This window comes from Aulostomus chinensis, chromosome 20, assembly GCF_037954235.1.
Source record: "Aulostomus chinensis isolate RoL2024-O1b breed Wild chromosome 20, RoL_Achi_v1.0, whole genome shotgun sequence".
In the NCBI taxonomy this organism is placed as follows: Eukaryota; Metazoa; Chordata; class Actinopteri; order Syngnathiformes; family Aulostomidae; genus Aulostomus; species Aulostomus chinensis.
Window position 1 is genome coordinate 17,326,177 of NC_141339.1, and position 15,800 is coordinate 17,341,976.

Genomic DNA, 15,800 nt, shown 5'->3' on the forward strand with positions numbered 1-15,800 from the left:
CGTTGGTCATTTCATCGTCATATAAGTCATAACGCAGCTGTCAGCAGCACAGCGTCCTTATCTAACCACCTTTTTGCTCAGGCTTTTTCTGAATACACACATCTTCTACTTGTTGTTCAATCGCTTTCACATTTCTACCCTTTCGTCCTTTCTCCTTGAATTTACCAAACTGCTCCCCTTGCTCGCTCTTTCTCTTCCTCTCGCTCTCACTCTTTCTTCAGCTTGTTTATTGATTTATTGTAGAGATCTGATGGAGTTGTACCGTAGTGATGGCGATTCTAGGCTTTCTGTTCATTAATATTTCAAGGCAGATTTATTTTCCAAAAGAAGACAGAATGTTTGGGTTGTTCAACAGAAGACAAATGGAGAGAAAGAGAGACATAGAAGGAGTAATTGTGGTTTGCAGTCGAGTCGAGGAAGGTTGAACAGGAATGGAGACAGAAAAAGTTAACTTTTTAATCATCAAAAAGATTCAGAACTTTGCTCTGGTGTTGTTTCAGTTTGTGTCCTTTGACCATTATCTTAAAAAACAACAAGAACAATTATTCCTAAAGTAATTTTGCCGCTAGATGTAATCTATTACTTATTTAGCAGGAATCTAGATGGACTTGCCTGTGTGCGCTGGCGTGGCTGCCAGGTGTCCTCCAGTGCGTAGCTGATATAAGGCCCACTGCAGATGGAGCACTCCAGCATGACAGGACTAACATGGACCCCCCAAGACTGACAACACCCCAGGTGGACATCCGACTCTGTTTCCTTCAGCTTGCTCGTTGCATCACCATGATGGCGCGCCAGCATCTTCCACTTCCTGACCTGTGAAGAAGTGAAGATGATCGATATTTTTCATGAAGTCCGCATAGTCTGTTCTACGTCCAGTTTCTGATGCTCCCATAAACAAAGTGGTGCAACCATTTAACCATTTTTGAGTGTGTTAGGCAACATACGGGTTTAAGCTAACAGGCTTATGTTTTCTGACTATGGAGAAAAATGCACGTGTGTACACCCGGAAGACCCTCCAGCAGCTCTTCTCTGCCTCTGGGTGGCGAGTACTCGGTGCCTTGTTCGGGGCGTGTGGAGTGAGATCCAATCAGATGAGGAGAAGGCGCAGGTCTTCACAAAATGCAGGTGGAAAAAAAAAAATTTGATGGAAGAGTTTGAGAGTTCAGATCAAGGTCGTACATCACTCGTACTTCAAAGTCGTACATCTGTCTTCTTTATGTAGTTAGTTTTCGCCGAGCCCCAGTCATGTTAGCGCTCTGGCTAGCTACATAACTTGACCTCTCTGTCAAAACCGTGACTGACAGGAATCAGTCACGGTTATTGACTTGAATATTGACCTGATTAGAGGTTGTTTGCTGTTTTCCTGTATTAGAAACTGTAGAAGCAGATTTTCTGGGGCGGCCATGTTGCCTGTGTGTTATTTGAACAGACTTTACTGGGATGTGGGACTTTAACAAAAGGGAACGTTCCCACGTCCCAGCTGCATAGCCTTCCCCTTAACTCCATATCTGATGTTCTACTTAAATCTGACATTATTCCCTTAACCACGATTCACAAGCCATATAAACAAGAGCCACATCCTTGAGGTTTACAGATTCTGAAAAACAAGAACACAAAGGGATATCTGACTCCATGATATATTTAAGAAGTCTTTATTGTGTCTATCCCCCTTAGTTTTAACATGGAAATATGATTTTTAGGTTATAGGGGACTAAGATTTACCCAGTTATAGTGTTCTGATGGGTTTAGTACACTAAAACAAATCAATTACAGTAGAAATTGAAAGTCATTATCATGGTTTCACTTCATTTTTAGCACAAAATGACAAAAACATAAAGGGATATAAACTCTGGAGCCTTAAAAATGAACATATTGTCTTTCAAATGGCCTGTAGACTCATAAAATAACAATTCCGTACACTCAGCCAACAGTAACTGAGAGGTTTTTATGTCCTTCTTTTAAAAAAAAACAAAAACAAAATAATTATTCACCATGTGACAAAAAGACTGACGATATTCGACTTAAACCCTTCAAGCGCCCTTCCAACAAACACACAGGAGAGAGAAGGCGTTAAAGAGTGAAATATAAGTTACATGGAACAATGCAAGCTAAGGTCAAGGTGCACATAGCTCTCGAGGAAAGCAAATCGCAAAGATGGATGTGTCAGTGACCCAGAACGGCTGTTACGTAAGGTAAATGGTGTCCTTGGCACACAGAGATGAGAGGTTCAGCGACTGCATCCATTTCAAATGAGTCTTATCAAGGCCTCTATCAGTGGCTGCTGCTCTCTGGCCTCTACGTTACCGCAACTTGGCACGGGGAAATGTGTGTGCGGGTGAGATTGTGGCTGCGCGTGTATGTGTGTGTACGTGAATTTTAGAACTTGGCGGGGAGGAAAAAAAAAACAAACAACTTCCCCTGAGTGTCAATAATTGCTCCCTTGACTGTAATTATCACATGGGCTGAAGGACAAAATGGATTTAAACAATTACTGAGGGTGTCAAGCACGATATGATAGCATTCTGTCAGAGCTGATTGGGTGTTTGTGGGACTTAAGCCACTTTCAGGGACACATTCCATATTTAAGACCAGTTAATTAAGGATGGCATGTGCAATGAGGGCAACGTGATCTCACTGAAAAACACGAGATGACCCGAATGTCTTCAGACCTCAGCATGGAAACAATGCCAATTGAGTTATTAGGATCCAGATCCTTTTGCTGTGGTGGACACAAACGATGTAGCCCTCCAGGCGCCGGTTAATGTTCTTTAGTTTATAAAGCTCCTTTTGAGTTTATCATTCACGGAATTTCAGGACATTCTGGTCAATTTTCTATTTGAAACTAATTTCGATGTCTAAACACAGTAAAGGTCTAACTGGATTCAAGCTTCAGAAGGTTGATGTCGTGGCGCGTAGTCCCGTCACTGGACTCCCCAACCGACCTAACCGACTCCCGCCACAGTGTTTTAACAAGAACCGCCCATCGAGTGGTGGTGTAGAACCAAGGAACCCAAGTTTGATTCGTGTTTATGCCATTAGAATTTACTAAATTAATCATTCTGAAATTCTTGAATGATTATTAATCAAATCTCAAGTTAAAAATAAAAGGACATATGTGTGTGCATGCGCCGTGGTCGGGGTCAGAGTGGAGGTTTATGTGTCTTGTTTCTCTCTTCAGTCTTTCATCGCAGTAATGACCTATCAACTGCTCTTTATTCTCTATAGTTACATGTTTATCATCCCATTTATCATCCTTTAGTGTTGAGCCTCTCACTGAATCCTTCTCCAGAGACTTTCCTTCAGCCGCAGAGAAAAATATGTGAACAAGAAGTGTAACACACAAAGACATGCAGGCCATTTACACACTCCCCTTCCTCTTAACCCCTATTGCTGACCTCTGAACTGGTTTTTGTGCCTTAAGGCAACAGCCATCTTGCCACTGCTGTGGATATATAAGTTCACCCAGTAAACTCAAATGTAAGGAGTCCAAGACTTTTGTTTTTTTTAGATTAATCCTCAAGCGCGCGTGCGCGCGCACACACACACACACACACACACACACAAACACACACAGACATTTAACATGATAATTGCTGAATCCCTCCTACTGAAGTCCTATTTTTGGTAAAGTTGATGCATTTCTACAGAATTCTCCATTACATACAAGCAAACCCTCCACCAAAGACTTTTGAGCTTAGTGTTTTATTGGTTTTATTTTGCCAGTATATTGTCCCATAGCTTGCTAACCCTGTATGCAACGGTCCCGTCCTGCCTTTCCCTTCCTGTCCTCCTCCAGCTCCCCTTGATGCGTGACTCTCCCTCTAACAGGCTGTGTGACGCCCCACATATGTCTGAGCATCAAAGAGTAATGAAACGAGGGAGGAGAGGGGAGAGAGAGAACATATCTGTGAATCGTGAAGTGGAATGAGGGAATAGGGTAGAAGCAGAGAAACGGAAACAAGAACAAATTAAAGCTGCAAGCAGCGTTGTTAGGGCCTGAGCGTCGTTGACCTGAATCCAACGGTGTCTTGGTCAAATCTGTAGGCCTTGTAGTTTAGGAGTTAGAAGCCTGAGTCTGATCAGAGAGAGAGAGCAGAGCTGAGAGCCGGCCCTTTAAGAACCCCTCCCCCACTGCTCTGTCTCTGATCTGTGCTAGAGTGGAGAGAGAGGAGGATCAACAGAATTGTAGTGTGGAAAAGCTGAATAAGTCGGCATATGTTGGTCAAGAGTGACACATAATATCATATTTTTGTAGGGGTTTTTGTCAGGAATGCAGTGGTGTGTTTGTTAAAGCTGTAGGATGTATGGTGTAGACGCGAGAAGCATTTGTTTGACAGTATGTACCCTGAGAGGAGACGGTCTCCCCATAGGCTTCCATTGTAAGCGTGAAACGTGTCTCCCCCACTTTGAGGGCTTATAAAATCCAAACCGAGTAATTCAGATAAAAACGTTAAGCAACTTTTAATCAGCACAGTTGGGAGAGTAATGTGTTAAAGTTTGGAAGCGATAGCATTAATGCCCTAGGAGGAGATAGACTTTATTCGGGGAGTAAAAAAAGTCCTGATTTTGACAGTTTTGTCCAATTTGTGGACATTCTGTTGTAGATAGGTGAGGGGTCAGAGTTAAAGAATTGTTGGTCTTGATGAGACGAGTCCAACGGTGTTAGTCCCATGTTTGTTGGACATTCGTGGGAGGAGTTATAGTGCTGCAAATTATCAAAAATTATCTTGTAGTTGTGTGGCTCCCTAGGTGGCGCTATAGACTTTTGTGGTGTTTTTTTTTTTTTTTTTTTTGATTCATGAATGTTAAGCTAAGACCGGACAATTGTGCCGAATTTCAGCGAATTTCATGCATGTTCAGGGGGTGAAATTACATTATGCGCATTATGCGCATATTGCGCGCGCTCATTAAGAGCTAGAATAGTCTAGTACCAGGTTTTGAATGGTGTGTATGTGAAAACCGGCTCTGGGCCGTCTGGCCGAGCTGCCTCATGGGTGTTGGGGGGGCCTGGGACACTGTTTAGTGTGTGTTTGTAGTGTTTGTAGTGCTGCTAATGTGTTGCTCTGCCGAGCAAACATAACAGGGTCTTCGCCTGAAGTAAGATATGTTCGCGAGACCAGAAAGATAAACAGAGATAATGGGAGTGTGAGATAATCTTATGTTAGCCATCTCGTTCTGTGTCTAAGATGAGACTCGCTCATTAACACCAAGGCCACTCCCCTTTTTCTCCCTCGTTTCTCTTCCTAGATGAAAAACACAACCAGGTCTTAAAATGAATGAGGGAACGGGGAGCGATTCTAATGGACAGTCCAAGCTGGAGCAACTGACAATCAGCTCCCACCAGAGAGAAAGCCTGTAACTCCGGCTCCTGCATTTATGGCATCAATAAACAAAGTCCATAACATAGATGAATTAAGGTCAGATTTATTCGATAGATTATGGAATTAAAGTCTGAATTTTGAAATTAAAATTTGGAATTCTAGTTTAAAATGGCAGAATTCTGGGATCAAAGTAGTAAATGTGTGATTAAAGTGAGAATTTTAATAGAATAAAAAAAAAGTTAGGATCCTGAAATTAAAGTCAGAATTATGAGGTTTAAAAAAAAAAGTCAGAAATTTGAAATTAAAAGTTCAAATTCTGATAAAAAAAGGCAAAAAAAAACCCAATCGGGGATCAAAGTCATAATCATGAGCTCAAAGTGAGAATTCTGAGGGAAAATAATGAAAATTGAGGCTAAAGTCAAAATTCTAGGGGTAAAAAAAAAAAAGTCAGAATTCTGAGATTTAAGTCACAATTTTGGAGAAAAAGCATTCAGTATTTTGGGTTTACGGTCAAAATTCAGATTTTGTATTTTGAAAAAACACAAGAGAGAGAATGTTTTTGTTGAAGAGGGAATGAGGGCTCTGAGTGAGCTTTCAAGATTGGATATTTTTCCCATGCTGCTTTTTGTTTTATAACCATTTTCACCTTTTTGGCGTGATACTCCTTTTCTTTTTAAATCGCAAGTGACAAAACATGGTCATAACAACCCCAGCAACCTTCCTTAAAAAGCTTCTCTCTCTCTCTCTCTCTCTCTCTCTCTCTCTCTCTCGCCGGACCTTCCTCACCTCCCATCTTTCTTCCCCTCACTTCGATAAACAGAAAGAGAATGTATGGATGTGACTCAGCACCTGTTTACTCACTGCAGGGGCGATTATGAGATTTGTTACTTTGTCGTTTGTTTTGATATTAAACCTCACCTCCCGTCTCTGAGATGTAAGCCATAACAACCCAAACACCGCACAGTGGATGATCACAGTTGCACAGCTGGATAAAAGGGGAAAGACATCAGATCACTAACTTTAAGAAGAAAAAAATAACACCACCAGCAAGCCTCATCTCTGGTGAGGCGTTTGAGGAGATACGAGAGCCTCATTTTAGGACGTCCTCATCCCCCTGCATAAGAAACAGGGTGACCTTACGGATATGAAACAAATATCAAATATATATTCACATGTTTTACGGAGAGGGACTACAAATCGTGTGTCTGTTTCTTTGGTTGTTTTTCAAGGCCCCGTAGTGACTAAACCAAATTGAGAGCATGTTAAAAAAAAAAACCAAAAAAGCCAGAAACAACCTCTCAATTTGAGTATGAATGATATGATTATGTTCATCTTTTTGTTGTAGCGTACGAAGAGACTCTCAGGATTTTAGAAGCTCAAAATCAAAGTGGCGTCTTCAAATTAGCCCTTCAAACTTTCCTGGCCCATTCTACAGCCTCCGCCGAGTTAGAAAAAAACAAACCGGCCCGGTGGTTTTTGGTGTAGACAGACAAACAAACAACACAACAGATGGGAGTGAAAGACACAACCTCCTCGGTGAGGTAAGAATGCGCCGCCATGGCTTGTTGTTGTGCTCCGATCACGCCGTGACTAAGCATGTTGTCCGACAGATCAGGTCAGCTTTAAATTCAGCTGTTGTGCTACAAGCCCAGACCTCAGTGCAGGAAGCAGTTTCACCAGAGTGTGTGAATGGGAGAACAACACTCTAGAGTCAGGACGCCGCTGAGCCTCTGTGCCGCAGCAGTTTTGGCATTAGCTCTGAAACATCAAGATAGAAGATGGGATTATCTGGCTTCTCAGAGTGGATTAGAACACCAATAATCCCCAAATTCCCCTACAATGAGACTCAGGAGGGAGGGTATTCCCCCTTTTTTTCCTTATAGGCCAAGGTCAGCAGAGTGGAAGGAAAGAGTTAAACACTGTTGGATCATTTTAATGCTTAGGTGGTGTAAACCGAAACAGCCATTTATGCCTCATTTGAGCTGATCGTACATAAACGAAAGCCAATACTTCTGAGTCAGGTTTCTATCTTTCAACACAGATAACATTACATTTTAAATCATATATAGGCTTTACTTACATCCAAACAGGGATAAAGATGGATAACATGACCCCACTGCTTCATCCACCGACTCCTGCACCTTTCAGAATAGCTTATAAAGTTATTTCAAAGCTTTAAAATGCTCTTTTTTTAACCTCACAGGGTGAAAACTCTAACTTAACGGTGGGTAAAAGGCCAAAAGCAACCCTTTTTTTCCCCATCTCTGCGTTGGTGACAAAATGAACTTCCCGCACAAGATATTTTGATATAATATGATAATATAATGGCAGCACGGTGGTGCAGTGGTTAGCACTGTTGCCTCACAGCAAGAAGGTTCCGGGCTCGAGCCTTGCAACTTCCTGTGTGGAGTCTGCATGTCCTTACATTTCACCAGATCAGAGATGAAGCAAAGTTGGAATGCTTTGATATCTGCATCGAACAGGCACAGATTAGTCGGAATTAGCTCTTTAACGGTCAGATTAACTCTTAGCATCATCACAAACAACCTGGTTTACTTTCTTTTTTTATGTTGTTGTGCATGATTCACTCATGTTGCCACAAATCCCGCAAGCTGCTGCCAAACTATGAAGTGTCTCTTCAACGTTCCTTTCATGTTCTGCTTTGGCAGAGAGGAGTAACTCGCCTGTATAATGTCGCCGTCGCAATGGAAACACATGCATGGTGCCATTTTTTGTGTGTTAACAAGGAGAAACAGCACCCCCCCCCCCCCCAAAAAAAAATAATTCCAAGTTTATTACTACAACCTCCGTCTTCCACTGCCAGAGCACTTGGCTTTGGAACAATCGAATAACAATGGATTAGCAGTTAGTTTTCCACTGCTCAAGTGTATACTAAACACCGGTAGCTTAGTACTGTCAAGACGTTTGGAGTTTTAAATGCTGCTTAAACATCACAGCGGGGGGGGGGGGGGGGGTGAAGGGGTGAGAAATCTCTAGGTCGTAAATAATATTTTCCGAGCTTTTAATGGACGAACATCGGGATCAAGTAACAATCCATGTTTTCGACAGCAGAGCAGGTGATTCCGTCGGGTATCAACAGGAGGGCAAGTAGGCGCTGGACGCTCGCCAGGCTGGTATGAAACTGTCACCCTGACACTCAGCAGGCGTTTCACCAGTTTCACCACAACTCTCAGGAGGTTCTGACTTGTGAAGTGTGGGGTTTTTTTTGTTTTATTTTTAAACATGAATATGCTGAGAGTCTTTTTAATAAGGCGGGGGTGGGGGGGGGGAAGATTCATTTGGTTGAAAGAGAGAAGGTTTGTATGCATGAGAAGGCAACAATGTCGAAAGGGATTTTGGCTCCCAGTGCTCTGTATCTTTGTATCAACTATAATTGGACCTTGTGGGCTCTTTCTCCCAAAACAAGATAAACCTTTTTTGACATTAATGGATTCATGGTGAAAGCTGCAATTCAACAGGGTGTGTGTGTGTGTGTGTGTGTGTGTGTGTGTGTGTGTGTGTGTGTGTGTGTGTGTGTGTGTTTTTCTTCTCGCAAAGTGAGGACAGGATCAAGATTTGGTCAGAGAAAAGAGTGAAGTTAGAATCAGTTTAACAGCCCCGTAGATTTATCAAGTTCATCGCAACACATGTGAGAGAATTTACAAGTATATGAGCGAGTGGAAGATCACCTAAATCAGCAATAAATCAAGATTTTACACCTCCTGCTGGTAGTTTGACTGCTGCGTGAGAGATGGCTGGAGCTCAGAGTTCAAGTCAGTGAAAGGTCACTAATAAAAAGATGTAATCTTTCTATCTGACACACAACTCATTTACCAGTAGCATAACTGGTTGAGACCTGCCACTGGAATGTAGAACCCAGGCGCTTCCCAGGCAGGACTACGTCAAAGTTCAAAGTCCGAGAGAAAGTCACATTACAAAAGCTGAACTTCTCCCTTTTGTTCATGGAAATGCGAACAGATATTATGTAAGTTTTTAAACAATTCTATTTGCACTTGCGAGTGACTCCGACAGCTTCGCTCGACATGATCTTTGAATTAAATCAGCCTCCTCTTTCGCTGACTCAAAGCATTAGCATTGGTGGAGGAGAGCTGCAGGGTCTTGTCACGGCTGAGGGAGAACAAGAGAGGTGGATTCGTCACACAGGTCGTCCCCCCTCTGTTTTGTCTCTGCGGTAAACAAAAAGACAGACTAAAATGACATATTTACTGTTATACTGATCATCTGAGCTCTGTGTTTTGGATGGTTAGAAAAAAAAAAGGTACATAGTTTTGTTCCGACAAAGCATTAACAAGGCCATCTTACCACACATACAAATGAGCTGCTTTTTTTTCGGCTTCGAAGCAAATTACTCAGTGCTGACTGTAAGATGCAGTTCTTCTCTGCTCCTTTCAACTTGTCCACCACATCTATCAGGCTACACAGGAGAGGATAAAATCACTGTCCTTCCTGGACACGCTTGGCTTCCCTCATCTCCTTGGATTTCTTCATCCCCTCTTCTCTGCTTCACTTACTTGCACTTCTTTATCTCACTCTCTCTCTTTTTTCTTTACTCCTGCATGAATGAGTTTTGGACAGTCAGAGCAGGTCAAGCTTTTCCCGGTAAAGATTATGTCTAAACCAGACTGACATATTAACAACACAATCACCTGATCCACATTCAGAAAAGAGAAGAGGCCCAGAACAGTGCCATGAGGCAACTTCAGTGACTATGAGCAGAGGTAATTGTCAGAGTAAGCAATAATCTAAGACCTAATCTCTTAGATCATAGTCAAATATTGAAGTTTGTTATATACCTGAATATACCTTAACTGCACTTTGAAGTCCTATCAGAGGTTTTGCAGCCTTTAAGACTTGTATGACAGTCAAAGTGTTTTACAAAGCTGGCTCTAAGCTTAGTTTTCTGCATTACTGGCAACAAAACAGTCGACAAATTCTGGTCTCAAAACAAAAAATGTTAATTCCAGAAGGACAGTCTTCCATCATTAATCTGACTTGTTTCATCTGTAGCATGTAGTTTTTACAGTTTGAATGCTCGAATATGTGTTGGGTTGAATCGAGGTCAGACCACTAGAAACTAACTGTACCGGTTTGAAAGTGACACAGTGTTGAGGAGGGGTTCTCAGTTTGGTCTGCTATACTGGGAGGAACCTGAATATGGTTGCTGTCCAGCCTGCTCAAACAAACTTAACCAAGGCAAAAAAAACAACAACACAAAAAACAGAAACAAAAACAGCAACAAGAGATCGTCTGTGCACTTCTAAAGCGGGCGGTACGAGTCGTAACCAACAATGGACCAAAGGTGGATTCAACCCAACAAAACAAGGGAGACATGAAAGCACTCTTACTTTGTTTTATGCAGCAACAAAGAAATGGGGGCTCGTCCAGGTGGAGTCCTTGTGCAGTGGAAGCAAAAAAAATTCAGGCTTTCATGGAAAATCTCTTGCCCTCTTCAGAAAAGGAGCTTTCAAGTTGTTGTTTTTTATGATTTAGCGGGAGCTTCATGCAAGGAGGCCACACAAAGGATTAAAAGTTAGATGAAAGACTGATTGTAAGTGAATTAATTCAGTAAATCTAGACAAAATGCCAAATTAACCAAATTAAAGGATGTTTTAGCCAATCAAAGCATGCACGTGAATGTCAGTGTAATCAGAGCTACGTGTGAGGCCTACGCCATGAGTTTGTATGTATGTGGGCGTTAGAAGGCGCATTGAAAAAAAGGAAGTAACTCAGGCAGCATAATGTAATCAAAAAAGCTCAAGGAGCAAGGCCACTTCGAATGAAGTCCCAATACCCCACCAGACATGAAAAAAACAAAACAAAAAAGATGCTTTAAAATAGTCAAGGAACTCTGCTGGATGGCCTGAAATTTGTGTTTCTACACGACGTCCTGGACGGGCCCCTGCTGTCACAAACAGCTTCCCAGAGGGTCCAGGTAGCATCGACCATCCAAATGCTTGTGACTGAATTTGAAGCAGACACATATTTCACTAATGCATCACAGAGGCCATCACAAAATATTACTGCACTTCTGACCTTGCATGAAGATTACATGGACGGGCCGTCGTCAGCAAACGTTTTTAGTTTTGATTAAGTCGTCGCCAAGAACGGAACAGTACAGACTTGATGTAAGAGATTAGAGGAAATGCTGCGTTTGCTTCCAGCTTTCAGTGTGTGTGTGTGAGTGTGTATGTGAGTGTGTGTGTGTGTGTGTACGCGAGTGTGTGCAAGTGTGTGTTCAGGACATCCTTATCAGCAGGATTTATGTTTTTGATTTCTGATCATGCTCGGGCAGTGAGGCTAGAAGCTCTGACCTCATGCTCCAATAAAACTGTCCTCTCAGCTGTTCTCATCGCTCTCTTTCACTGCTGCTTCCTTTCTTTAGGTTGCCCCCCCCCCCTCAGATTCATCAATCTCTCAGTTGTTATGCCCCCCCTCACCACCACACCAGCACCACCATTACCACCACCATAACCATTACAAATTGACCTTTTAGATTATAATTTCTTCCAAACACCACTATCTACCCTCTTTCCTCCCTTGTACAGTAAACCTTACCTCCTTCCTCTCTTTCCTCATTTCCTTGCAATCATCATTCATGGAAATACCCCAGAGTCATAAATTGGTACAGTCATTCTGTATTATAATAAAACCAGTGCCATAATGCTTGGTCTATATTTAGATCTGGCTCTGCTAGACCCATCAAAGCAGCAGCAGCAGCAGCAGCAGCAGCAGCAGGGTGAAGGCTATGTAAAGCACTGGGTCAAGGCTAAACTAAGCCACCTGCATTTTTAATGTTGCTGATGCATCGTGATTAGAGATGAAAAATGGCGTTGAGAGGACTTTTTAATGAATGGGTAGACATTTTGTTCGGGACACTAGAGAACAACACAGCTCTGAAATGTGGAGGAGGGTCAGATGAATGTATTAATGCACACTTTTATTTTGTGCGATACAAAGGGTTGTGAAAACTTAAATAAAGGACTAGGACAAGGACTGACAGTCTCTGAGTCTCTCTTTTCACATGGATACTAGGACTTTTTGAGCCCTCACTTTAGTCTTACAGGCAGGAAGCAAACCCTAATGACTATTTGTAACTCCTTGCTCCAGACATACAATTTGTATGTTTGTTTTGCTCTTGCATGTGGGAATTACTCAGCCTAGTGAAAACTTAAGGTACATGCTAAAAACATGCGTGATGTTTTTGAAAACGCCTTGACATCTCGAGGTTTCAGGACGCTTGGATATATTTGGCTGAACGCTTTAAAGGCATTTGTGGTTTTTATTTTGTAATCTTGTTTTTGAATAAAAAAAAAATTGGCCACCATTCATGTAGATTATATGCCTTTTCTTGAGTGGAGTAAAGAATATAAACTGCTACCTTTTTCACATTGGTACAAATCTACGAACTGTACCTTTAAGTCAAGGCTCTGAAGCACTTGTAAGGCTGTCTTATGTGTTTCACCCTGATGAACTGACAAATCTCATTCTGATGATTTGCTCATTTGCATTTGAGTCGGGCCGTGGGTGGTCTCCTTAACAACGGAGCCATATGTTTGGCATGCAAAATGGAATCTTTATTTCAGTTGTCCATTTGTTGAACAGTCCTGCTGTGTGAGTGTTTGGCAAGCCAACTTTGAGGCCCAGAGTTATTAAATGTTTGGACAGAGATAACATATGTAGGGAACAGTGCAGTACATGATGTCTTTCTGCTGGATTTTGTCATCGGGGATTTGGCAATACAACGCTAACTCACATACAGGAAATGTGTTTTTTTTTTAGTTAATCATTGGTCAAATTATAGAACAAAAAACACACGTGAGATGAACCGCTACTGTAGGTCAATCTCACTTTGTTTCGCTCGAACATTGGTAGTTGCTGTTGTATGAGTCACCGCGCCGAGCCCCTCCTCTTTAACCCTCAAGACTGCTCCCACTTCACTGCAAGACCCATTAATTCTACAAATACACACACACACGCACACACACACACGCGCACACACACACACACACATACACACGTTATTTCTGCCGAGACATTAGTGACAGATCTATTGGCTGGGAGGGTGGGAGGTGGAATTGATAGAGAGATAAAGTAAGATTGGACAACATGGGAGAACACCGGAGTCGAGAGAAATGAAAAATAACATCTAATATTCCTGTAGACTCCTCAATGTTGGTACTCTGTGCACACATGCACACACATACACACACACACACACACACACACATGTAAACAACTCGGTATGGTGTTTGTCACACATGTAAACAACTCGGTATGGTGTTTGTCTTGCTGGGACTGTGATGACTCATTTTCTCTTGTCTGCGGGACTGACAAAACACACACACGATGGTCATGATGATTGATCAGCAGTGAGATAACCATAATGCTTCTGGTTACATAACCACAGGAAAAGCAGGCCACCTGCAGCCTCATACGAATGGATTGATGTGTGTGGGGCGTGTCTTTTTTTTCTAATGTTTTGCTTATTTTATTGCACCAAACCAACTTGAAATTCCTCCTCTTGCTCTAATCTCCAGCCAGAACCACAACAAGGGGGTCTTTGAAAAACCGCTCTTGTTGGTTTAGTGTTTATGTAACGTAACAACACTCGTGGTGGAGCTTAAAAGAAGAACAAAGACAAATAGAACAACGTCCAGAGTCCTTTTAGCACCTAATTTGCTTTGTCTTTTACAGTGGACACTAATGGGCAAACAGGGAGCGTTCCATTTACAAGCCGGAGGGAGAGATTTGTAGAGAGAGCGGGATGGGATTTAGGAAGGCTCTTCTTCAGTATGAAATGGGTCACACTTTTTGTAATTAGTTCTTTAAATTCTTCTGAAAATTGCCTGTCAAAATATTTTACGGTAGAAGATGCTTACTTCAGATTGAAATTAGCTTTGACTATACGATTAAAGCACATCAAATAAACTCTCCAATAATTATTCACATATTTCATTTCCATTTTACCAACACATTTCATTAAAAAGACCAAAACCAACAGCGTGCAGCCACTGCCGTGAAGTTTATTCCTCTGCACCTTTATGTCAAAAACACCTGTCAGAGCCTAACTATCAGGCTCAGGGTCATTATGAGTATATGAAACGTAGTTTAGTTTGAATCTGTCCTCATCATTAATGTTTGCTATACCAGAGTAGCCACTGTGTTGAAGCCAATGCTAGCAGTGCAGATGCGTCCACGGAAATGATACGCATCATGTCAATGTTTTTTTTTGATGAAATATGAGATATTTCGGAGGCCCATTAAAGACCAAAAGGTGCCTACACTGTCATGTTTGTCACACTTCTGTTTGTAACCTAGATAATGTATGTAAGATCAGATAATACTACAAATTTGCAGGCGGGGGGGGGGGGGGCTGGCATGAAGAATAGAGTATAGAAATATAAATATGGAACATAAAGCAAAGTAAATACGCATGAACAATACAAGCAGGGGGAAATCTGAATATTTATACCCATCTGTACCTTGCAGCCCTTGGTCTTGTCATGGCTATTGGACTGTCCGCTGGCAGGACACGGCGAGGGTGGCTCCTGATGGTAGTACTGCCCACCCTGCAAGCCAGCATAGTGGCAGCAGCCATACGGCGAGGGGAAGTGGGTGTACCACAGGTCGTCGGCCAGCGGACACTTTGGACAGGGGTATAGTAGCCCTTTCCCCTGGACCTTCTCTACGCTTACTTTGGGATTCCTCATCCATCTTCGCACCTGTAGGTAATAAGGGGGACCGATGTGATAATTATTATTCATATGAGCTCAAAAAGATGCTACACACAAGCAAAGAACCCCCCCCCCCCCACACACACACACACACACACTGTCAATCCTGACAGCTGCAAACTGATCAGGGAGAAGAGTTTCTCATGTTATCCTTGATTATGCGTCAGTTTAAGTGGGACGCTGCAGGGTGAAGTGCCCTTCAAAGAAGCACAGATCGCTCCTCTGAACACATAAATCACAGAGGGAACACACTCCACATGACACGCACGCACGCACACACACACACACACACACACACACACACACCTGACACTCATAGCTGTCACAAAGCACAAAGGTGATGGAATTCTCAGATAAAAAGAGAATGAAAGCAAAATCGTATTTTGTTAGATTTTTGTTTTTAAGTATTAACTTTTAAATTGACTTGTTTCACTAGATTTCAACAGAACCCAGGAGATGCTGGACTACAAACACCTGCTATGAAGGGTTAAATCAATGACATGCAGCTATATGCTATGAACCGTGCCTGACGTGTTCAGTTGTGAAATATCAATCAACACATGCGCAGGTTGTTACATAACGGAACACAGCGTGCAAATATCCGTACAGTAAAAGTATGTGTAAAGGCCATGCGCGTGTGTTTGACAGTGGAGAAGAACCTTCAAGAAAAAGAAAATCCTGGACACAAGTGAAAAAAGTGGAGAAAGATAAAGCATGACAAGTC

The 15,800-nt window shown here is 42.2% G+C and overlaps 1 protein-coding gene across 1 annotated transcript in view; it reads right to left on the reverse strand.

The window, feature by feature from the left end:
• sgk1 (serum/glucocorticoid regulated kinase 1) overlaps positions 1-15,058 on the reverse strand; it is a 29,254-nt gene extending 14,196 nt beyond the window's left edge. The window contains exons 1-2 of the mRNA XM_086188833.1: positions 14,825-15,058; positions 613-813 (exon numbers count right to left, since the gene is read on the reverse strand). Coding sequence (XP_086044959.1) covers positions 613-813; positions 14,825-15,052 — 429 coding nt within the window. The 5' untranslated portion in view covers positions 15,053-15,058. The remainder of the gene's footprint in view (positions 1-612; positions 814-14,824) is intronic.
• Positions 15,059-15,800: the final 742 nt, after the last annotated feature.